This window comes from Rattus rattus, chromosome 5, assembly GCF_011064425.1.
Source record: "Rattus rattus isolate New Zealand chromosome 5, Rrattus_CSIRO_v1, whole genome shotgun sequence".
NCBI classification, from domain to species: Eukaryota; Metazoa; Chordata; class Mammalia; order Rodentia; family Muridae; genus Rattus; species Rattus rattus.
The window spans coordinates 123,218,822-123,242,730 of record NC_046158.1 but is presented as its reverse complement, the minus strand read 5'-3'; the positions used below and the strand labels follow the sequence as shown (position 1 = coordinate 123,242,730).

Genomic DNA, 23,909 nt, shown 5'->3' with positions numbered 1-23,909 from the left:
CAGAACAAATACTTAAGGATAATAAAACATAAAGACATTTATTTTAAGATAGTTTTTTGGCACACCTATAATTTAATATTTAGTAAAGATGAAGGGCAAATTAGCACTGAAATAGATATTTGCATCCCTAGATAGATATATGTGTTTCTGCTTAAAGTGTTAAATCTTGGCTAAATAGTTCACTAAGCATTTTTAATATTTTTCAGAGTTGATGGATGTTTTTATTTTATAATTGGCTTCTTTGCATAAACACATAATACAAAATTAGTGTTTAGGGCTATTATAGAAACCATGGGAAATTTTGCTACAACCAAAATTAATTCAATGATTTTTTTTGAAACTTGAATCAATGGCTCAAACAGCAATTTTTAAAGTAAAAAATTATAATACAAATGCAATATAATTGTATACTAATTTGACACATGCTGGGGAATGCTGATAAGAAAATAATAAAAGTCTTTGTTTTCCACCATTAAACCATTATATTTCTGTACAAGAAGAAAACTGTATAATAAAACACTGAAATTCATAACATGCAATGAATTTTGACTGATGTTTGGTGGTTTGAGGAAATTGGCCCCCACAGGTTTATATATTTGAATGCTTGGTCTTTAGTTGGTGGAACTGTTTGGGAAGGATTAGGAGGTGTGGTCTTGCTGGAGAAAATGTTTCACAGGTGGATAGCTTTGACACTTCAAAAGACTTGTTCTCTCTCTTTATCTCTGCCTTGTGTTTGTGGATAAAACTGTGAGATGTCTGCAGTTCCTTCACTAAGACATCATGAACTCTAACCCTGTAACTGTAAGCCGACCAAATGCTTTCCTTTTTAAGTTGCCTTGGTTGTGAGGTTGGATCCCAGTCACAGAAAAGTAGGTAAGACAGTGTGTCAGGCAGTATTGGTTGACATTGCATTTTGTGATGACAAAATGTCAGAACCAGGGTGCCTTGAAGTTATATAGCAAAATATCGGCAATGACTTCCAGAAACACCCTGAATTCATTGTTCATTTGATTTTGAATTAAGTTTTGGCTGTTATATGGTCAGAAACCTTTTCTGTTGCCAGTTATTTCATACTTCTCATATTTATTTATACAACCCCATGTGGGTTGAGGCCCACAGTTTGAAATGTTATGGCTTAGAAGACATTTTACAGAGAAGGAAGAAACAACTTACTCTTAAATTCTGGCTCATGAAATATGACTTGTGATATGTATGCAAGGGATGAGAGCCTGTATCAACTATTCTTCAGGTTCCCCAGCCCTTCTCCCTTTTATTTTCTCTATTATTTACTTTCGTTTTTCAACCCGTAGGTATATGCTTAGTAACCATGTCTTAATTATGGTTACTAATGTTGTGATAAAAACACCATGACCAAAACAACTCAGGAGGGAAAGGTGTGTTTCACTGAGGCTTCCACATCATTGTTCATCACTGAAAGAAGCCAAGAAAGGAAATCAAACTGGGCAGGAACCTGGAGAGAGGAGCTGACGCAGCTAGATCTTATGGGGGTATTTTCTCAACGGAGGCTCTCTCCTCTCTGATGACACCATGTCAGTTGATATAAAGCTAGCCAGCACAAATCTCAAAGCTGCCACATGCCCAAACTACACATGCTTGCATTTCTGTTTAAGCTTTATAAAGCCTCAAGATGAATTTTTACATAGCCACTTTTGCAATGTTCAACAATAAGTGTAAGAAGAGTGTCTGCCAATTCTGATCTCTGAAGATGCCTAACATTATATGACTGTAAGACTAACACACAGAAAAGATTGAGGCCTTAATGTAACATTACGAAATGTAACATTTTGGAATGAAGTAGTTGTAAATAGACTTTTCTTAAAAAACATTTTTTTTTTTAGAGATGTATGGGATCTTCATGCTCTATTTATTCTCCTAAAATGAGTTTACTATTGACAGTATTCAGGTTATTTAACCTTACTAGGTTCCCTGATGACTCCTGTGGATCTTTATGGGAAGGGCAGATATTTACTTCTATCAGGTCCAGGCAGTTGGTCACCAGAATACTTAAAATGCATGAGGAAAGGAACAGATGCCCTTGTTAGTGGTAATGGGAAATATTTTGAGAAGAAAAATAAATGAGTAGAATTACCAAGACATGAACTCCTTCTTTATTACCAACCAATCTCATCAGCTTCCCTTTTGTAAGTGGTACCAAGAACCACCATGCTAGGGAGCATTTCAATAAGCGATCCAGAGGAATAGTGTCAGCTTAATGGCCCCACAGAAGCCCCCTCATCCACACAATGGTCTTTTAGATATCCTAATCTTCAGTTTTGTTTTCAGCCTAGGTTTAAAAGTACTTCTGTTTTTGCCCATTCCTGTTATGTGTTTTTGAGTATGTGGGAGGGCAATCCCTTTGAAATATTGAACAAGAAAACTAAGAGGGCTTCTATATCATAGAAGTAAAAGGAAAGTGAATGGTCATCATAGGTAAGCCAGAGCATGGTAAACATTAGAGAAAACCAGTGTCGCAATGTTTCAATAGTCTTTGCCTAGTTTGCCACTTTAGACTTACAAATTACATTAATAATATCTCTGCTAATGATACCCAAGGGTGTTCCTGGACAGTTAGTATGGCCAAAGACAAGATTCTGAAAGACAGCTCTTCACCTGGGTAGTGGTAGTGACTTCTATAGTAGACTCAGCATTAGACAATTGGTCTTTCTTGCAAAGATAATGATAAACTGGCTTCTTAGAATCAAAATTCTTCTCAGGTCATGTAGGAAGACCTATGTTAAGGAGTAAGATGAAATTGCCTGTGGCCTATCACCTAGTGACTTGCATAGGAGGCTTTACTTTCTAATTCAAACCCCAATTAAAAGTGGTGAAATGTTCATCAGTTTCAGAAGAATAAATTCCAGGCTTACTCATTCAAAGGGGATCGTGTACAAATGCTTAAATCAAACATCTCACCCACTCACTGTTTTCCTTAAGAGTCATAAGAAGGAATCTTAAGAGTCATGCACCTGACCTGGATGTTACTTTGCCTCTTAGAGATAGGCTAAGAGAAACTAGAATATAATAATAAGTGTTCTCTGAAGAGAAGGAACAGGGAAACTAGGGAGGACCTCTCATGACTAAGATCTTACATTTGGTTGGAGGAAAAACAAGTTTTAGCTGTCCGAGGGAGTAGAAAATAAGACCCAGAATCTAAGAGTGAGGTAAGAATTGGAGGTAATGTATGGAGATTATGAACATTAAGAACACTGCCGGGTTCTCTTTGTAGCAAATGGAGACCACTACAGAGATTGACAACTCTTACAATCAAAGAACAACTGATCTTGGAGTGTCCTGCTCTAGTGGACACATCTACATCCAGCCTTTCCAGTCAAGACTTAGGGATCATCAAGAAAGAAGAGGGGAGAAAGATTATAAGACCCAGGGGACACAGGAAGTCTTCTGTGAAATTGGTGTCTACTAAAAAGGACATGGAAGACATACCCATGAAACCTTAATAATGCAGATGCCTAAGCAAGACCTGAACAAAGACAATACTGACATAGTTACATGGAAGGAGGAAATCTCATGGGACTAAAGCCTAGATAAAGAACTACAGGCAACTAAGAACTACCAAAGTAGGAGAATCAATCATCCCTAAGAACCCATAATAGGTTCCTGAAAAGAAAATATGTATATATACTCAGTGGGTTGTATTTATATATTTAAGTGTTTTTATAAAAATCTAGCAATAATTAGAACAGACATCATGAATTTGAGAAGGAACAAAGGGTCAATAGAAGGGGAAAATTTTATAATTATATTTAAATCAAACTATTATTAAAACTGAGAAAGAAGGCAGCTGAGGAATGAGCGTCAGATGGGTCAGTAGGAGAAAATACAGGGGAAGAAGAGTGAATAGGTTCTGTGGCTACTGCCATGCATGGATACTGAGACATCCACTTCCTGTAGAGAGCTGGTCATTGTCTACTAGTCTACTGGTATTTTTCTGCTCATTATATGAAACACAGAAACTTTTTCAGAGCATGAAGTTCCCAGTCAAACCTTCCGTAAATGACTCAGTAAACAACTATGTGGTCTTTCCATCCATCACAGGCTAAATCATGCTTCCAGGTAATCTGCAATATTGCTGTAATAGTTCAAGACAACTCAGCCAAGCACCTGTGTTTTCTCCCCCATCCATATACATGTGGTCTACGGTTATTTGCCTACACACAAAACAGGAGCAGAGAGTCGATAGTGTCTGCCAGTGATCCATTTCTTCTACCAAAATATACAAGAGCCCAGCATTTCAACATCTCCTGCCTGTATTCTACATCCACTCGGTGAATTCTGGTATGGCAGTGGGGGGTCAAGAAAGATGCAGGTTTCTGGGGAGAACTCACCCTGGGGTCTCTCTCCAGCTGCCGCTTGTGATGTAGGCTGCGTCTTCTTTTGGCCTTCGCAAGGCCATTGTGGTAAAAGTGATACAGGCCTTCTGCAAAGGGGAGCTGTGGAAAGCCAAATAGACAGGAGGATGGTTAGTTTCTGGGTTGTCACCAGGAGAGGGACATGCAAACAGGAATTGTATGAGGATGCAGTTCAAGCCTCCTATTAGAGTCCTAATCTCTGTCTTCTTGATTCCCTCACTTTGCTTATCTGGTGCCCATTTCTTCAAATGTCCTTTCTTTTTTCTTCTAGGTTGTAGCTTTTACAAACCTGTCTTCACACTCATACTCATATCAAATTCTCTAACCTCTTCTCTCAGACAAGTGTTTATACAATGTGTGGAATCTAGTTGCCCCAGGGCTGTGCTATGACAATCGCTCTTCCAGACCGATTACCTAATCTCTCTTGGGGGGTTTCTTTGTGACTCTTTGGTACTTCTTATTGGGTTGGGAATGGTGTCGTCATTGAAATCTGACAAGAGCCTGCTAGGTGCAAGGCCAGATTTCACACTGTCTTCCTATTCTAAAGATGCCCAGAATCAAGTGTGAGTGCCAAGATCAGGGAGTCAAGCCATAGCAAGGAGAGCTTATCTTTTTCTAAGAGTCATAAAGGATCTAGCACGTATTGACATTTGTTCTATGGTCCCAGGTAACTTTGATGACGAAACTTGATCTAAAAGATTGGACTCTTGTATGTAGTCATGTCTTTGCCTTGGACAAGTTGTTGCCCACTTCTAGGACTGCCGTTATTTCTTTACATATGTACATTTTTACCAGAGAGAGGGTACATGGTTTTCATGAGATTTTCAGTGAGGTTCCCTCATTAATGTGTTTCACTATTCAGTGTATTTGATGCCAAAATGTAGCTCTGTTTCCAACCAAGTGCTTGGAAGAAAAGGGAACATGAAGTGAATGCTTTAAAAGAAGTTTTTCAAAATTAAATAGGGCCTATTTGAGAAATTTTAGATTAAGTAGGGTTTCAGCACAGCATAAATATTTCTTAAGTAACTGTCATCATTATAAAAGGAACACAAGTATCAGGAAACTACAAGCATAATGCACAAAAAGAACCAAAGTAAAAATAATCCACCTTTCCTTTTTCAGCAGTATTAGGCATAAGGGATGATCTTTATTTTTCTCCTCTAAAGCAACCCAATCTCAAGAGCAAATTATTATTTTCTTAAATAAATCAGTTGATTTTGGTCACACACAGATTATGTATTATTATATGAAATGGGTTTTTCATCAGTCTCTCACAAGCTACTGCATACTCCCAGTCTCTTCTCTCTGTTGGTAGCAGTTGCTATGATAGGAGAGACACCCCCAAGTACCTTGCATCTCCGTTGTTGATGTATACTTAGACATTTCTTTCTCTCTTCCTTGTTTAATAGTTAAAGAGTCTGCTGTGTTTTGGGACAGGGACACCTTCAGAAATGAGGCAAGGATCTCCAAAATTCACTTTCAGAGAAGCAACTACAACACTGGAAAACTGCCAAATGACCATTTCATAAGTCTGAAAATTAACAGGAAGCTGGCAGCCTCCCAAGGAACATTTAATCAAGCAGGACAGTAGTCTGCCAATAATAACCAATAGACTTGCGTTTCTTTTTTAACTTACCCTATCTGTGCACTGATTCCAGATTCTTCAGTTTCTTTGAAAGCTCATGGCTTCTCAATCATTTCAATCATAGTAACTTAACTGACACTGGAGGGTGTACCAGGATTGGAGCTATTCAAGAAGCCCCATTCCCAGATAACTTTAAGACATCCAGAAAATCCCATTTATAGGGCTAAAGTTTATTATGTGTTTCAGACATTGTTCACTGAGGAAGGCTTTATCTTTGTGGCATTTGATGAAGGCCACCCAATGCAATTCCCTAGAACTGCAGCCTCTTGGGTTAGCAATGTTAACTGTGGCCAATGAGCAACTGGCTCAAGAGCTTCAAATAAAGATAAGAAGAGTGGGATATCTACATGGCTTTTACTAGTTACAATGTTAGTAGAGACTTAGAAGGTGACATATACTAGAGAATTAGTCCCATAGCCAGAAAATACCTAAGAGGATCTCAAGCGCTCACTTCTGATTGACTCTGGAACTCTACAGAAATAGGAAATGAAAGTCAAGACAGGGACAAATGGACAAAAAGGAAATAAGGACCTAGACTGCCAAGTGTTTTCCTTAAAAAAAAAAAAAAAAGGAAAAGAAACAGGGACAAACTTCTGCATGAGTATTAAAAAGTACCCTAAGACATAGTCAAAGCCTGCCAGCAAAGGATAAGAAAACCTTATTGGTCATTATCTTTAAAACAGTGCCAGTCCAATCTTTAACTGATCACCAGGCTAAACAAGGAAAGATTCAGTGGATTCAGTGGAGCACTCAAAAAGTCACAGTTTGGAGGATTAGTCTAGGGAACATTAAATAAACAAATAAATGAACAGGACAATAGTAAAATCCAGACAATCATCATCATCACCATCAACACAGGGAGTGCTATGAGCCTCACTTACAGATTTCCTATGTGATACTTCTTAAAATGTCAGTCTTCAGTAAAAGTATCATGAGACATATAAAGAAACAGGGACAGACATCTTCTAGTAACTCACCAAAATGACAAACACAAAAGGAATGAGGCACTCAGTATATGATTCTAGGCCTTTTAGAAAATGTGGAGTTGTTCCTTTTGCCACATACATGTGAATCTACAAAAAGGGCGATAGTGTAGACATCAAAGGAATGGGCACTGTTCAAAAAGGAATGCCTGTAAGTGTTACCATGGCAAAATGGGAAGAGTCTACAATGTCACCCAGTATGCGGTGGGCACCATTGTAAACAAGCAAATTAAAGGCAAGATTCTGGCCAAGAGGATCAATGTGCAGATTGAACACATCAAGCACTCGAAGAGCAGAGACAGCTTCCTGAAGCGAGTGAAGGGCAATGATTAGAAGAAAAAGGAAGCCAAAGAGAAGGGCACCTGGGTTCAGCTGAAGTGCCAGCCTGTGCCACCCAGAGAAGCCCAGTTTGTGAGGACTAATGGGAAGGAGACTGAGCTGCTGGAGCCCATTCCATATGGATTCATGCCTAATGGACAAATGGGCAAAAAGGAAATAAAGGACAAGTGTTTTCCTTAAAAAAAAAAGAAAGGAAAAGAAACAGGGACAAATGGTCCATACATACGAAGAGGGGAGGGTAAATAGGAACACTCTGAGCTAGTTCAGGTGTTGGAATTGCTAGATCAAGACTTTGGTCATTTAAATAATCTAAACTACTAAAAGGGGCATTTTGTCTATAGAGTAACAGCAAAGCTTGGCAGTGACGGATTGTCAAGCGGACGATATGCATAGATAGAAATAAAAAGAAATTATGGGGTAAAGTGTGTAATAATTGAATAAAAATATCCATAGAGGACCTTAATAGTGCATTTAGTACAATAAGTACAAATACAGTCCAGTTAAGATGATCTACTTTGAGTAATACATAAGAAATGAAGTAAAATGAGTAAAACAACACTAAGTATACTATTTACTCATAGGACATCTCTAGTCTCTAAAGAAGAGAGAAGTAGACAGGAAGCAGCAGTGTCTGGAAGCTTCCATAATTTTAGGGATAACATTAATATTCTTATCTAAGAAGCCTAAGATCAGTATAGGATAAAGTCAAAGATTTGTATATTATACATGGGCAAATGTGAGAATCACCTGAGCACTGAGCCAAAAATGTATGCAAGATGTTCAGTAAGATTCAAAAAAATTTTTTTTGGCCAGGGAGGGACCTCAGTAGTAGAGTGCTTGACTAGAATATACAAAGCTTTGAGTTTATTTCCAGTGCTGAATACAGCCTCTACCCCAAAAACAAAGACACAAAGCCACCTGACTGCCTACTGGAAGTAGCCACAAAGATGACGAGACAGCTGGCTAGCTTATTCCTGATACCCAAAGAAAATTTATTAACTAACAATTCTGTATTAGACAAAACTAATCTCTAAAAATAAAGAGAGCTCATACAGCTCCAGAAAAACAAGGTTTGAGACAGTTTCTCACCAGAAATTACTAACTTCAGCTAAAATGAAAGTGTTTCAGACATTTATGGGAATCCACTGGAAGAAATGAGCAATTACAGTGCTGGCAAACACACGGGAAAGTAGAAAGGGCAGGGCTGTCTCCCAGATGTTTCTGCCTTAGAGGTTCCCATCTGATGACACCAGTAGAAGGTAGTGCAAATGACAGGATTGGAGCCTAGTTGGAGAAATTAGTTCACTGTAGGACAATAGGAGTGGGCATCATCCACCTTTGTCCTGTCCCCTGTCTCTTACATCTGGCCTCTTCCTCCACTAATGTGCTGATATTCCCATGGATTTGTTCCTGTGTACTGAAGCCTCATATATTTGCTACTGTGTGCTGATATTGTCATGGATTCACTCCAGTGTGCTGCAGATTGTCTCCTGGCTTTAGAATCACCAATGGAGAGCTGACTAACACTGAGATTATAAATGAATGTTTGCTTGTAACGATCTTTTTTCTCTACCTTATTTAAATGGTGAGTCTAAAGAGCAATAACTATAAAAGTATGTTTATTGATTTTTATAATGTACAAAAATAAAATTTGTATAACAAACAGCATAAAATGGAGGAAGGGAACACAGTAAAGGAGAAGCCACATTGCTGTATACTGGTCATTGTGGCTTTAGATCTGAGACAAGTTATTTATTATTTCTAATCTCCAAAGATTCAAGCATGTTGCTTTAAGATGTTACAGTAGATATTTTTGTTTTTAATTCTCTTTTATTACCAACTACTTTTGTAATTTTATATAATAGTCTATTATTATAAAATAATCATGTACTTAAGATAGTACCCTAGGTAACATTTAACACAAAAAGGAAGTTATGAAAGAATTGAGAAACAAGGGTAAATAAAATTGGTTTGGATGAGTATGTCCCAAAGATTTCTAGGTTGGTTTTATTAGGAAGTGGTAGATTCTTTGGGATTAGGGATTGGTAGAGGGTCCTTGGGGGTTATTTGTATGGTTCCCTGCAAAGGCTCTCCAGTGAGTTATTTGTCTCTCGTGGTTTGCAATGATGCCACTTGCTCTAATGCTGGCTCTTACTACTGCCATATAGAGGTCATTATCAACGAGTCCACCTGGTTTAGGGTCTTGAGCCTGAAGGTCCATGGGTCAAAGCAAATGCATTTTTACTTCATATGTAGCCTATTTCTAGTATTTTATTAGTGATACAAAACTGGATATATGGGTATGTAGAACAGAAATAGAAAATGCATATGTAATCTTGTTAGTATTAAGTATAAAGTTTCAAAATTTCATTCAAAAGTTATAGTTGACAGAATTGAGAAACATACAACTTGTAGCTGCATCATGTACTATTCACTAGAAGCACATTTTAAATCTAATACACAGATAGATTAAAAGCTAAAGAACATGAAAAATATACTATCTAAGCAATAGTAAAAAGTAAGTGTTGTCTTATAAGTATCAGACTAAGTCAATTTTAATACAACATTTGATAGACACAAGGAATAACATTTTATGATGATAAAAATAGAATCCACCTGTGGCAAGGACCTTTCCCTAATGATGAAGATAGATTTCACTTGATCTTAGCCAAAAGGCCGAGAAGCGATGAAGATAGATTTCTATACAGATTTTTTTTCCGAATCACATGGGAAATTTCACCCACAGTTTGCAGCTAGGGTAAGAAAAATTCATCACTGACTCCAGGTAGAGAGCAGTGATAATTACCCGCTATAAAAGTTATTAATAAATAGATGTCTGTGGCTCCTGGATGAAAGCATAACAGATAGACGGTATATTAAAGTCTACAGGAAACTCATATTCTCTAACATGGGCTTCACAGGAATTTTGGTTTTATATCCTGCATGACAAATTAGAAAAGCCTAATAATAGGCTCATACAGTATTTTAGTTCACCTCATTTGTTTTGGATTGTTTTAATTTTCAACGTGGGTGTGATTTTGAGTTTTGTGGTTATCTTATTTCTCTGAGAGAGAATGCAAGATACAAGCTTTTCTGGTTGCTGACTAAAGAATATGCTGATTTGGGAAAAAGGTTTTGTTTCTGTGCTTTTAGCAAAGGTGATTAGGCTCTGGACATCTTTCAGAGCTATATGGATCAGATTTGATAGAGGGAGACCCCCAGAAGAACTAGATTCAAGAGAATAAAACAAAAAAAGGAGTAGAATTTCATCCTGACCAGTCTGTCTACCCAATACAGACTGATACAATCCATACAGATATCTTGATGAAACTTAAATTTTGTTTTGAGATTTATATATTACAGAATATATGGCTTTGATGAGTCCTGTCGTCAGGTATGTTGAACTGACCTGCTTGAACTCCTGATATCAGGGACTTTCAGCCAGATCCAGTCAAGACACAGACACCAGAGACTACAACAATCATTGGTGTATCCTTCTTAAGGCCAAAGAACTCCCCCATTATTCCAACCTCCTCTACAAGATATCTTAACATCCATATTTAGCTGGAAGAAGTTATGAAGAGCCATCGACCCATTTCCCTGGACTTGGAGGCTGGAGGTGGTTATTCTAAGGTTGTCTTTCTGAATTTAGAAATGGTTATAATTTAACAGGGAGGAATTAGCTAGAATTGATTGGACAGACATAATCTAATTTGGTAGAAATCCTTGTAATTGTTACTAAGTTGAAGTTATAATTTCTCACATTGGTACAGAATTGTTTTGATGCAGAATCAGGGTTTTCATTGGCTTAAATTTCCTCTGTTGTTACAAACATTTTAAAAGTACAAGGCTTGGACCCAGTCCTTTTATAAATGCCATTACAAACTGATGTGAGATGATTAAAGACATGAGTTAAGGGCCAGATAACAAATTCATGGCTCTGAGTTTACTGTTAGGGTGTTTTCAAGATATTTTTATTAGAAATAGCTGAGAGTAGTTAACGGACAACAGTCCAGACTATTTTATCTAGATAGTTTTCAAAAATGTCAGAAATCCACTGAATGTGACATTTAATGTTATTTATCATTTGTTGAGACATATTTGTTCCTAACAGCTCCCCGTTCATGGATTCAAAGAAGAAACTGAGCATCTACCTCCAGGTGAGGTTATACATTGTGACACGGTAGCCACTAGGCAGAAAGTGCCTATTTCTTCTACAGACCTGTACTGTTCATGAGTGGACACAAGTTACAGGATAGGACAGCTTAGTTCTGCCAATACAGAATAAGCTAGTCCTTACTAATTCCTGTTTCACGAGAACAGATGATTCTGGGCCAGAAGGCTGCTCCAATGTGTTGCTAACAGGGGACTGTAGGGATAGGCAGCTGTCTCTACAACTTGTCTCAGTTCTGGAAGCTGTGTTAGTTAGGCTTCCTTTATTTTCAGTTAATATTAGTTGCTCTCTGATTTCTGATAGTGATGAAGACTAGTCATAGTCTTATAGCCTACCCAGGCCATTTAACATTGAGAAAACGTATTTCATTGGATAGTTTTCAGATAGTATACAAGCTAGCCAGGACAGAACATATGGATTATAAGCTTTTCTTAAGTTAGAATAGATAACAGAGTGTTCTATTTAATTGACAAAAATGATTGTGTGCTAGGACTGTGTGTTAGGAGTATTTTGTATTTTGTAAATCACAGAATGGTAATAGTTTTGCTCAGCTTATATTTGAGAAAAAAGTTCTTTTTAATTGTACAGAAAGGGTGAAATGTGGCAAGGACCTTCTCCTAATGAAAAAAGATTTCAGAGGAGCAAACACTAGGCAAGGAGTAGGCAGGACTTCCAGGTTGGGGGTGGGGGAGACAGGAGGAGAAAAGGGACTCTTGGCCTTTTGGACAGGTTGAGCTTGTGGTACAAGATGTAAAGAACTAGAAGTCCCAGGTTAGATGGTTGATCCGTTGGGATCCACAACTGGGGGACTTAATTTAGAATGGCTTACTAATTAATATGTTAGTTGTTATGCCCAGTGATTGTGTTACATGTTGATTCTGAACTAAGATTGTGTGTTTTCCTTCACAGCAACTCAGCTGAGTTCCAGAGAAAGGTAAGGGGAACCCCAGCCAGCCGTGGAATTTAGATGCGTGGTAGTGACCCTCCATGGGAACTTAGTGAGTCAGGTGGAGAACTTTTGGGAGTTCTGGCCCAGAGAATCTGTTGAGATGAGAACAGCCTGCTGGTGCCTGGCATAGTAAGAATTGTGTCCCTCTTTTTAGTGTTTCCCACTACATCCACCTAATGACATGGAATTATAAAAAGACATGTAATTAATTTTTCTCTCTCTCTCTTTTTTTTTTTTTTGGAGCTGGGGACTGAACCCAGAGCCTTGCGCTTGCTAGGCAAGCGCTCTACCACTGAGCTAAATCCCCAACCCCCAAGTAATTAATTTTTAATAGAATCTCTAAAAGATGAAACAAAACCTGGCAGAATTGCAGGAAGAAATGAAATAATTTGTCAATCATAGTTCATGTCTAGTTTGAACCTGAATATTTCCTCACAGCCTATGTATTAAAGGCTTCATTGCAGGATAGTGCTGTTTGAAGGTAGTGGAATCTTCACGAGGCAGCAGTACTTTAGTCACCGAGGGGCTCTTTTTTCTTTTTCCCTAGTTTGTGATGTAAATGTGTCATTTCTGTTACCCTCTACATCATGATATGGGGGCAACTCATTGCAGATAAGACCCTCTGATAATGTGAGCCTGCATATGCCTTTTCCTATATGGGCTAATGATCTTAGGTATTTTGTTACAGTGGTAGAAAGTTGATGAGCACAGTCAGAGACTCAAAAGATCTACTTGCATTAGGACTAAACTGCTGTATGCTGAAGATGTGAATAAAACTATAAACCAAGAAGGCTTAACAGACACACAAAATATTTGTTTACAAGTAGAAGAAAATATAGTCCTTTCCAATACATGTGAGACATTCTCTAGGACAGACCATATGTTAGGATACTGAATGGGTGTCAATAAATTTAGAAAGACTGGAAATACAGAATATGCTTTCTGATCACACTTTATAATGATGTTAAAAAACAGTAAGCAAAGAATATTATAAAATTCATCAATCTGCAAAATTAACACTATATTGCTAAATTATCAATAAATAAAAGAAAATACTTTGAGTTGAATAGAACAAAAATAAGAATACCTTATGGATTTAGACAAAAGAATTCTTAAAGGAATATTTGTAGTTATAAAGTGCCCATTAGAAAATGAAGGATTGGAGATGAGGCTCAGTAGCAGCATGCTTTGTTAGTATGCTTGAAGCTATGGGATCAATCTAAGTTTCTGAAACAAGAGGAGGAGGTGGATAGCAAGGGGGATGGGGAGAAGGAAGACTAGGAAGAGGAGGAAGAGAAGGAAAAAAACAAAGAGAAAGATCTGGAACCAGTAGCCTAATTTTACATCTGATGAAACTTGAAAAAGCAAATTGAGTCCCAACAGTCACACAACCATAATCCCAGCAGGAGAGAGCTGGTGGCAGAAGGATCATGAGTTTCCTCTAAGATTATATATTTCAAAATCTACCAAAACCAGAGTAAGAACACAAATATCCATTTTTACATATTCTTAACAACATGAAATATTAATTGGTTAACATTTAGATATTTGCCAACTTGATAGATATCAACTTATTTGGGTTTCTTTGTTCTAAATGTTTGAGTAATTTTCATATGTTTATTCTCCATTTAGATTTCTTATCTTTGGATTGTCTGAATTCCTAACCCTCAAACATGACCATAATAAAATAGTTATTGCTTTATACTACTAAATTTAGTTTTTTTCTTAGCAATGGATAGCAGGAAAGAAATATCTAGATGAAAAATATGCCTTATTTCCTTCAGTTTTAGGTAAATTTGGAAGTCTGTAACAAGTAGTTGTTTGCTCATTTATGATGTCAACCATAGCAGCTTAGATGGTGGCTCTGCTGGGACTTTCTTTTGGAGAGGGTTGGGATCAGGTTTGTGGCTACAGCTAGGGCTTCAGGAGCACAGCCAACTCTACCAGGGGACTGACATGCAAAAGAAAGTCTTAAGACCACTGTAGCTTTTGAGATTTAGTTCCTGTTCATTAAAAACCAGATTCTCTAGGGCACATTTAACATAAATATTTAATGTGCATTTTTTCAGGCTCAATGGTTCTTGAATACATTTTCTACTTAACCCTACTCATTTGCTTGGGGGTAATGTTAAGATTTGAGTTTTAAAAAGTAGTCCAAGGGAAAGAAAGCATTGTCATAATGCTTCTGCCTACCTCAAATCACATGCCTTTGACTACTGCTGGATGGCACAGACTTCAATATTTTTTATTTCCTGTTAAGTAGGGCAACATAAACCTGAGAATTTTAGCACTAGAAAAGGACTTGAGGTTAAGTACCAGTGAGTTTGGAAGGATGTTCTTTATTATTATTCTGGTTTTTTCTTCTGAGTTTTAGAAATTAAATTTGAATGGAGGCAAGGGGAAATTTTCCTTAGAGTGGACTTGTTGAGGTGATGAAGTTGAACATCATTTAGGAAACAGCACATGAGGAAGTGTGACTGGTGAGCATCCCCAGTGGATGACAATGGGGGAAAATTACAACAGGCAAATAAAAGAGAGCTAGAACCACCTTAGCCAAGTGACCTAAGTGAATTGCTCTGTGATGGGATGCTCTAGTCACATTCACATGCCACAGTATCCACAGGAAGGACACACTCTCCTCTGGGTAAATCTCTAGTGACAAATATATAATGTATATTCAATCAGGTGGAAATGTTAGACAAACTAGCCAAGAGTCTTTGAAGTCGTGTTCATGAAAGTCCAAGAACTTTCCAAATTTGAGGAGACAAAGGAGACAGGGCAGTTAAATATGCATATTACAGATCCTGGGTTAGAGCCTTCATTAGAGAAAAGGACATTTGTGTGACAATTGGAAAATTTTGTAAAAAACTTAATAATTAGCGACAATGCTTCCCTGCTGCTTTTACTAGCTATACGGTGTTTATGTAACTAGGCATGGAGAAGGCTAGATTACAGGTAGAGCTAAGGGAACAAATTCTCCATGCTATTGTTTATTACTTGTTTTTCAAAAGAGTGGTGGTAAATATAAGTAGTGTCAAAATTCCGATTTCAACCACTTTAACATATGCAGATTAGCGCTATTAAGTACATTTCACTGTGTACCCATTGTCAACCTCCTGTTGTCAGAACCAGTTTCCACCTCCAAATAAAACTCTAAATATGATGGTGGAGGCCTATATTCCCAGCTGTCAGAGAGACTGAAGAGGTCAACTGGATTATATTGAGAAAATCTATTGCTAAGAGCAAGCAAATTCACTGAAGGTAGAACTCAGTGGCAGACTCAGTGGCAGACTACCTTCAAACATATAGAAGGTTTTGAGTTATATAACCAGTAACCCCCCCCACACTCACAGAGAGAGAGAGAGAGAGAGAGAGAGAGAGAGAGAGAGAGAGAGAGAGAGAGAATACTTACCACCATCACCATTGGAAAAAACACAAACTAAAATATCAAAAAAAAAAAAAAAAGTATAATCGTGTGATAGTCATTTATCAACTCGGGTAGACTCCTGATGACTTGAGAGATGGGCCTCTGGGCATGCCTGTGGGAGATGACCTTGATGACCTCAGCTGATGTGAGAAGACTGTCTTAACTCTGGGTGGAGCCATTCTACATTAAGAGGATCCCAGAGTGCAGGAAAACAAAGGGCAGTGAAAAATACCATACATCCATCATTTTCCACACCTTGACTACAGCAGTGTGATGTGACCAGCTGCCTCAAGCTCCTACTGCCTTACAACTCCTCCATTCTGATGAACTACAACCCTGGAGAGTGAGTCAGGGGGAAAAAACCCTTTCTTCCCTAAGTTGTCTTTGCTAGGCTATTTCAACATAGCAACAGGCAAAGTAACTATGACAACCCATTAAACAATCTTCCTTCTCCCCTCAGGCTCTCAACTTTCTACTTTCTGTCTCTGCAATATCTCTTGCCAGTGGAAGAATACAACAGTTGGTCTTTTATGCTTGGCTTATTTCACTTAAGCACAATGTCCTCAAGGCTCTTGTGTACTGAGCAAGTGTCAGAGATCCTACCTTTTTTAAACAGTGCTGGGGTTAGGGTGGGGGTGGAGAAAGCAAAATCTCCAGGGCTTGCTATACAGAGAGCCTAGCTGAACCAGTAAGCTCAGAGTCAGTGAAAGACCCTGTCTCAAAAGTCAGATAGAGAGCAGAAAGCAATAGAGGAAGACACTGGAGTTACATCCCCCACCCCACAGTAATGGTTGTGCACACATAGACATAACACACACATACATGCACACACACACACATTCACACATGTGCATGGGTATACATGTGCATCTGTACAGAAGGACAAAAGAACAACTTCCACCTCTACCACTGGGAGGTAGGGTGAGGGTTCAGATCTTCTAAAAGTTCCTTTAGCATCCTTCCTAATTCTGTGTGCCACTCATCTTTGTAAGCATGGCTATGAATCTGTGAGACCTCGAGCTGGAATTCTTGGCAGAGTAAGTTGAATTCACGTGTGTAGCCAGACTGTGAGTGACACTTCCTCTTTTGGGAACCATGATGTTGGTTTCTTTGTTAAGAACTCTCTAAGCTGTGGAAAACATGGAGCTAATTGGTCTGATGAGGCTAAATTCAGAAACTCTAATGAGCTTCTTTTTGGGCAATGTATAAACAGATACGTTGACCAATCACAAATTAATGGACTATTTATCTGCAGACATTGGTTACTTTGCTTCTTATCTTTGAAGTGCAGACTCTAGATCTTCTGTCCTCTGACACAGTCAGCTGTTTGAGAACACTGTGCATGAAGGAGCCCCATTGGGAAGGGAAGAGAAATGCTGTGTGCCTCCCAGTAGGGGAAGGCACTTTCCACCCATACATCTGAGTAATTTGATGCTGATACTTGAATTCCTCCATATCTAAGAATAGTTTAGTATTACAAATAGCTGAGACATTAAAAACAGTGGTAGGTCTCCAAACACTCAGCTGAGTGCCCCAGTAGGAAACTTCTCATATTAGGCATCTCATACATGTTTAAGTGACTTTCTTTCTAGAAACACACACACACACACACACACACACACACACACACTGAGAGAGAGAGAGAGAGAAATTCACACAGACTCACACACATACACAGACACACAGAAACTCACACAGACTCACACACACACACAGACACACAGAAACTCACACACACACATACACACACACTCAGACACAGAGACTTACACACACATATATGCACACAAATATATACATGCAGACACACATGTCCTTGTGTGTGCACGTGCACTCACAGAAACACACACAGACACACAGAAACTCACACAGACTCACACACACACACACACACTCAGACACAGAGACTTACACACACATATATGCACACAAATATATACATGCAGACACACATGTCCTTGTGTGTGCACGTGCACTCACAGAAACACACACACACACACACACATATACACACACACACACACACACACCACACAAAGACTCACACACATGTGCATGCACACAGACATTGGTTTTGGTGCTATCACTTTATTCTTTTAAGGCCAAATATGCATGATTCCAGAAGAAAGGAGAAAATGAGTGGGAAGAGGCGTCACAGTCAACCATCAGCTTGCAGACTCACACTGGGTACCAATATAATAATGCTACTAACTCAGACTTTCAGAGAGTTAAGAATTCTCATTATAGCATTTTATGGATCCCAGCAATGTTTCTCAGTGTCTCTCTCCTTTCTTTCTTGCTTCACTTTCAACCCATGTGAACTCCAAGCTGAATCATTTATTTAAACCTGCACACTTGCTTCTCCCAGGACCAGAGAAGCCCAAACTGAGAGGCCAAACATTCTGACTGGGCCTGGACCTGCCTCCCTTGACACCAGAGTTCCCTGCTTAGACGATGCACGGGCATCCCCAAAAGTCTGTGTTCTTGGGTCCACCAGATGGTGTGCTTCTGAGCATCTTCTTAGAAGTGACTGCTTGTTTTCTGGGATCCAGCACTTTCCAAATAAAAGCCTGTCTTGTAGCTTTGCTGGCAGAAGTTGCTTTTTCTGTTGGCTTCCTTGCATTTGTTGCCCCCATCCCTCCACCCCACCCCTCACTGCTTACTGTTTTGACCTTCGGCTGGGTTTGACTGGGCATCTAGTTTGAGGGGAAGCTCAGGAGTCAGTCTACATCTGGATACTCTTACAGCTCTGTCCTCAAGAAGCTATTGTCAAGATGTTTCAGAAATTAAAGTGCGAGATGAAACAATACAGCCAGGATTGTAAAATGGCTCAGCTGGTCAGTACGTTTGGGGGCTTGCATTTAACAAACAGGGATGGGACCTGCATTTTCTTGATAATTTGCAGAGACCACTCTAGTTTTTTCTTAATTGTACATAATGCTAAGGCAAGACATAACACCCTGCAAGAGAGATGCAAAAAAAGAACCAGTGGTAGTCATTGACTATCTTGTCTGTCTGTCTGTCTACCTAGCTACCTAGCTACCTTTAGATAGTTTGTCTTTACAGTTCATCTATTTAGCTATAATTGATCATCTGTCTATTTATCTGTCATCTATCTACCTATCTACTCACTGATCTATTATCTATCTATCATCTATCAATCTATTATCTATTATCAGCTATCAATCGTCTTTCTATCGTCTATTTATCTATATCTATCTATCTCACCACAGCAATCTATCTTTCCAACTTTATATTTTGAACAATGATACCAGGATAAATTAAACATTAAGAGACAAACATCAGCCTCAATGGGACAGAAGAACAGAAAACAGAGAGATGGTGGTGAAGGAAGAAGGGATATATATGCGAAGAAGTTTATTGTGTTTAGCAGATGAGAGCTGAAATGACACACAGCTTTTAAAGCCCTATTGCTTTTCTTATTGACACAGATGGACCCTTACAATGTACTCTTTTGAGTAAACAAAGTAGCATATGTAAGTAAGACATCCAGGAAAAAAGATGCATATCAAATGTACACCTGCTAGTGAAAATTGATATTTGGTATAATATTTCAGTTGATTTAATTGTCTTGTGTTCACTTCTCCATATTTTTCAGTGCCATTTGTAAGCTTTAAAAAGTTGACGTGCAAAATGAAGATATTTTTATTCTGAAAAATGAAAGCAAGTGGAGTTCATAGCATCTGAGCACCAGACCTTACTTTCATAGAGACCCAGTGAGGAAAGATTTTTACCATCATGGCTACCCCTGAGAGCCTCTTTGGGGGAATCCGAGGTTGGTTAGTAGGTCTAGGAGGCCATAGATGCCCAGGTAAGAAGGAAATGCGGTGCCTGGGCAGAACTGAGTGCATCCATGTCAGAGCAGGAGAGAATGCCGGAACAGCAAAGAGCAATGGAGCACAGAGGGGTGTGGAGCCAGGAGGTAAGAGGCTGGCCCAAAGGAACCACTAATCTCATTTCAAAAGTCATTTTCAATGCTTATACCCCATTGGTGGCTGAAGACTTCCCAGGGATACATAATTCAACTCTGCCTGCACCCTTGATATCATCAGGAAAAGGCCCCGGTGCCTGGTGAGGGTTTTGCTGGGTGGATCAGTCATGATAGTGGCCAAGTTTCAAGATTAAGTAGCCATTCTGGAGAATGTGGGTTGTGCACATGGGACAGAAATATGATTTGCTAACAGGAGCGTTTGAGGGGAAGCTGGACTGAGAAATGAAGTGCAGATCTACCACACAGTTTGTGTGAATGTTAGAGAAGCTATGTTGATTTTATAGTAATTTAATGGGGGTGGGTGTCTGTGTGCCTGTCATTCAGATCACGAGGGCCCAGGGCTTCTAATTTATATCTGTTTTATTATATGGCTAAGAAAAGTGAAGGTCAGACAGTTCCAGTTTATGTTACAGCAAAATTGTTCTGCTGTGGCAGAGGTAGCAAAGCCTCACTGGCAGAGGAAGTTTCAGTCAGTTTACTTTCAGAGAGGGAAAAAGCAGAGTGTTGGTTTTGAGTCAGTCCACACATTTTTGTAGACTCCTAGAGGACTGAATATTTGTACACACACACACACACACACACACACACACACACACACACACACTTTCTATTGTTTTATGACAAGATCTTTACTCTGTCATCCAGCCTGCCCTAAGATTTATGATACATAAATTTAAATGTACTGGAGTAATTTGTGAGCACCTTGTAGATGGTATGTATGTCTCCTAAGAACATAAAGCCCAGGCATAATAGAAATTCTAGCACTTAGCAAGTTGAGACAGAAAGATTGTCATGACTTTGAGGCTAGCCTTAGTTGCATAGTAGAACCTGTCTCAACACTCCCACAAACAAAAAGGAACATTATTGCTAATATTTTGTAATACATAGGCATGATCAATATGTTGAGCATTGTCTTAATAATATTTATAGCAAAAATTAAAACCTGAAACCTAAGTTCAGGCCAGGATCACTTACTACACAGAGTTATTATTTTTCATTTGTTTCCAATCTTGAGTAGTTCTTTAGATTGCCTGTCTATCCTTCTGTAACATTCTCACAGTTGAAGAGGCCAGGTAATTATTATACTGTCCTTCAGAGGGGATTTGTCTTCTGTGTTCTCGTGACCAGGTTGATGCGAGGTGTTTTAGCATAGGTATGATTCATGATGCAATGTATAGTCTTTGAAGTATGGCTATGACAGATTCACAGCAGTAGTTATGACCACACCTCCCTAACAGTAAACTTACAATCTGAGGACAAGATATATCTGTGGGCACATACTGTGCTCCTTGCTCACTTGTTTCTGGAATCCACATACAAAGGTCTATATAACTAACAAACACAGCCTATTTCAACGGACTCCAAATAGCTATAATTATCCAAATGGGAAGCAAGTCATTAGGAGTGGGGTCCAGAACAAGTTCTTCTGGGTACTTATTTATTCATTTCCTTTCATTTTAATTTGGGAGGGGGAGCATAGTTGGGCAATGAAAAAGAAAATGGAGGCGAAGAAATGGACATTTTGTGTACATCCAATGATGCTAAAACTATAAAAGACTATCGTAATTGAAACCACTCAACAAGAGGACATTCTGCTCTCAGCAGAGTGGCATATGGATGCACATAAAATCATATGCTGTCTCATAAAACTCAATCAATGAGAAGCAGCACGAGATAATTTCATACGGAAGGCAAGCACGCCACATTATTTAGATGAATAAAGTAAATATGATTTTGCTAGAGGAATGAAAGCGCCACGGCTTCTTTAAACAGATGTCTTTCATGCAGCAAAGCAGCCTCATTACTTGCAGTGTCTCTAGCTCTGTGTCAACATGAGGCCAGGGGAAGCAGGCTATAGCTGTAGAGCATTCAGCTACAACTCCTTAGAGTCTTACATAAGGTTTGCGTGGTCTGAGAGGTTGTTTGCATGTAGGAGACTGAGTGCTAGGACTTTTCACTCCTCAATTCATAGAGCAAGTATTTTAGAAAGCTAAATGGAGACCTCAGATTAGGTGAGTTTATCAACCTACCCAAAGAACTAATAATAAGCTTTGTGAATAAAGTCATATCATTCAGTAGCATCATTCAGTATCATCTATCAGTAATATCTATCTATTAAGTGTTCCTTATTTCCACAGGACTTAACAAAGACTTGTTAATAAAATGATAATGAATGTTCACCCCAAGTTGTTAGGGTCAGTGTGAACAGAATGAAAAGTCATTGGCCCAACCCTTGGAACACATGACTCTAGCCAGCCTTGGCCACTTCTGGGCCATACATAAGCATTCGCTCTCCATGAATGACAGTCCACCCTTTGAGCATAAGTCCTCTGTTAACAGGGAATACAGCAGAATGAAACAGCTGACTTGTTCTTTGTTTTAATACTGAGTATAAACAGCCTGCATGGGATTCAGACTATAATTTACACCCAAGAATTAAACATGACATATCCACTAGGTCAGCCAGGTATTAAAATGGGTAGAGGGTATCTGAGCCCCACCCTTACTAGCCTTTCTTTCCATCCATCTATCACGCCTGAAGGAAAACTTAGAATGAACATTATTGCTCTGGTGTATCAAGGAAGCTTCTGCCTCTCAGGTGGGCTGACATCTTGATGATGCTGTTCTGTCCTCCCCACCCTTTAAAAAAATGTGAGTTTTATATGATAGTCTGTCTTCTAAAAGGTACATACATGTATTTTGTTCTTAGCTGGATTAAGCTTCATAGATATAACTGGCTGCTTCCTACAGCTATCCATTGAGACTTGAGGACAGTAATTAATCAAACCATTAGCATCATTGATGTCATCAGCCAGTGGCAATGGGATGAAAGATACATAACCTGGCTTCCTAGTAACTCATCTATTAAAAGGGAAGTGCTGCCTGCTTCTGAGATGTGAGTGATTCTGTAGGACAGACGGAACAGGCTGAGATATAGCCCCCTTTCCCTTGTTAGTTCATCGATCATTCTAGGGTTTCCTGTGTGTGGCCATTCTGTAAGCTAAGTGTCATAGAAGGCCTACCTCTACGTGTGAAATGCTAACTCGTGGTGGGAAACTTTTCAGAAATACTACTTGGAGCCTCCTTAAGACCCCAGGGTGCTTTCTTATATATCTTGTTATCTCTTTTATAAATTTCTTTTCATTTTAATCTGTTCAAATTACAAAAGACACTTAAGTCAGATGATCTCTAATTGGTTGCTTCATGAAATCTTTCATTGCCTCACATAGAGACAATGTGCCTCATTTTCTTGGAAAGATCTTCTTTTTGGGATCCATAAGGCCAGGCCCTATGTTTTGTCTAGCTTTATGTGCTCTCTGTATCAGCTGATGTTGATGCCCTGCCTTTATTCCCTTGTCATGAAATCAGTATCTGTACATGACAGTGCTTTTCATGCACCTCTCTGCCTGTGGGTGTTCCCTTGTGTTCATCGTTCATCCACATGGGGTTGGAAGAAGGGCTACAGATTTGATGTTTTCCAAGAGTAACACCCGATCGAAGAGAAATGGTACTGCTGGTAAAATTGGAAGGTTTTCCACCTTTTAATGGAACAATTCAGGGATAAGGGTGACCATCAGATGGCACTGGAGAAGAATGCTATGGTGATTATTCCCATCATGTTCATGTCTCCCCAAATCCATTCTGAGTTAGTTTCTTCCCATAACGACTCTGAACTTGATGATGCAGATTGCTTTGGCCCATGAGGCTTAGTAACTGTGATATGAGCAAAGGTTAAAAATGGTATACTGGGACTTGATCTTTTACCATTTGTTTTAGAGCCTTTGGTAGATCTAAAGAATTGATCATGTCTTTTTGTTTGTTTTGTTTTGGCTGTCTCAAAGTCTATGCATGTTTCAGCACCCACATCATAATTGCTCATGGGCTATACTCAGTACACACATTCCACCAACTGAACCTTTTATCTTCTTCCCTGCTGTGACTGTGGTTCTTGTTTACTTTGTTGCTAACTGGTTCAAACTTCCCACAATCAT

The 23,909-nt window shown here is 38.9% G+C and overlaps 1 protein-coding gene across 1 annotated transcript in view; it reads right to left on the bottom strand.

Moving 5' to 3' along the window:
- Nucleotides 1–23,909, bottom strand: part of Pcsk2 (proprotein convertase subtilisin/kexin type 2) — a 270,294-nt gene that overhangs the window by 226,598 nt on the left and 19,787 nt on the right. The window contains exon 2 of the mRNA XM_032904319.1: nt 4,365–4,469. Within this exon, the coding sequence (XP_032760210.1) occupies nt 4,365–4,469 (105 nt within the window). The remainder of the gene's footprint in view (nt 1–4,364; nt 4,470–23,909) is intronic.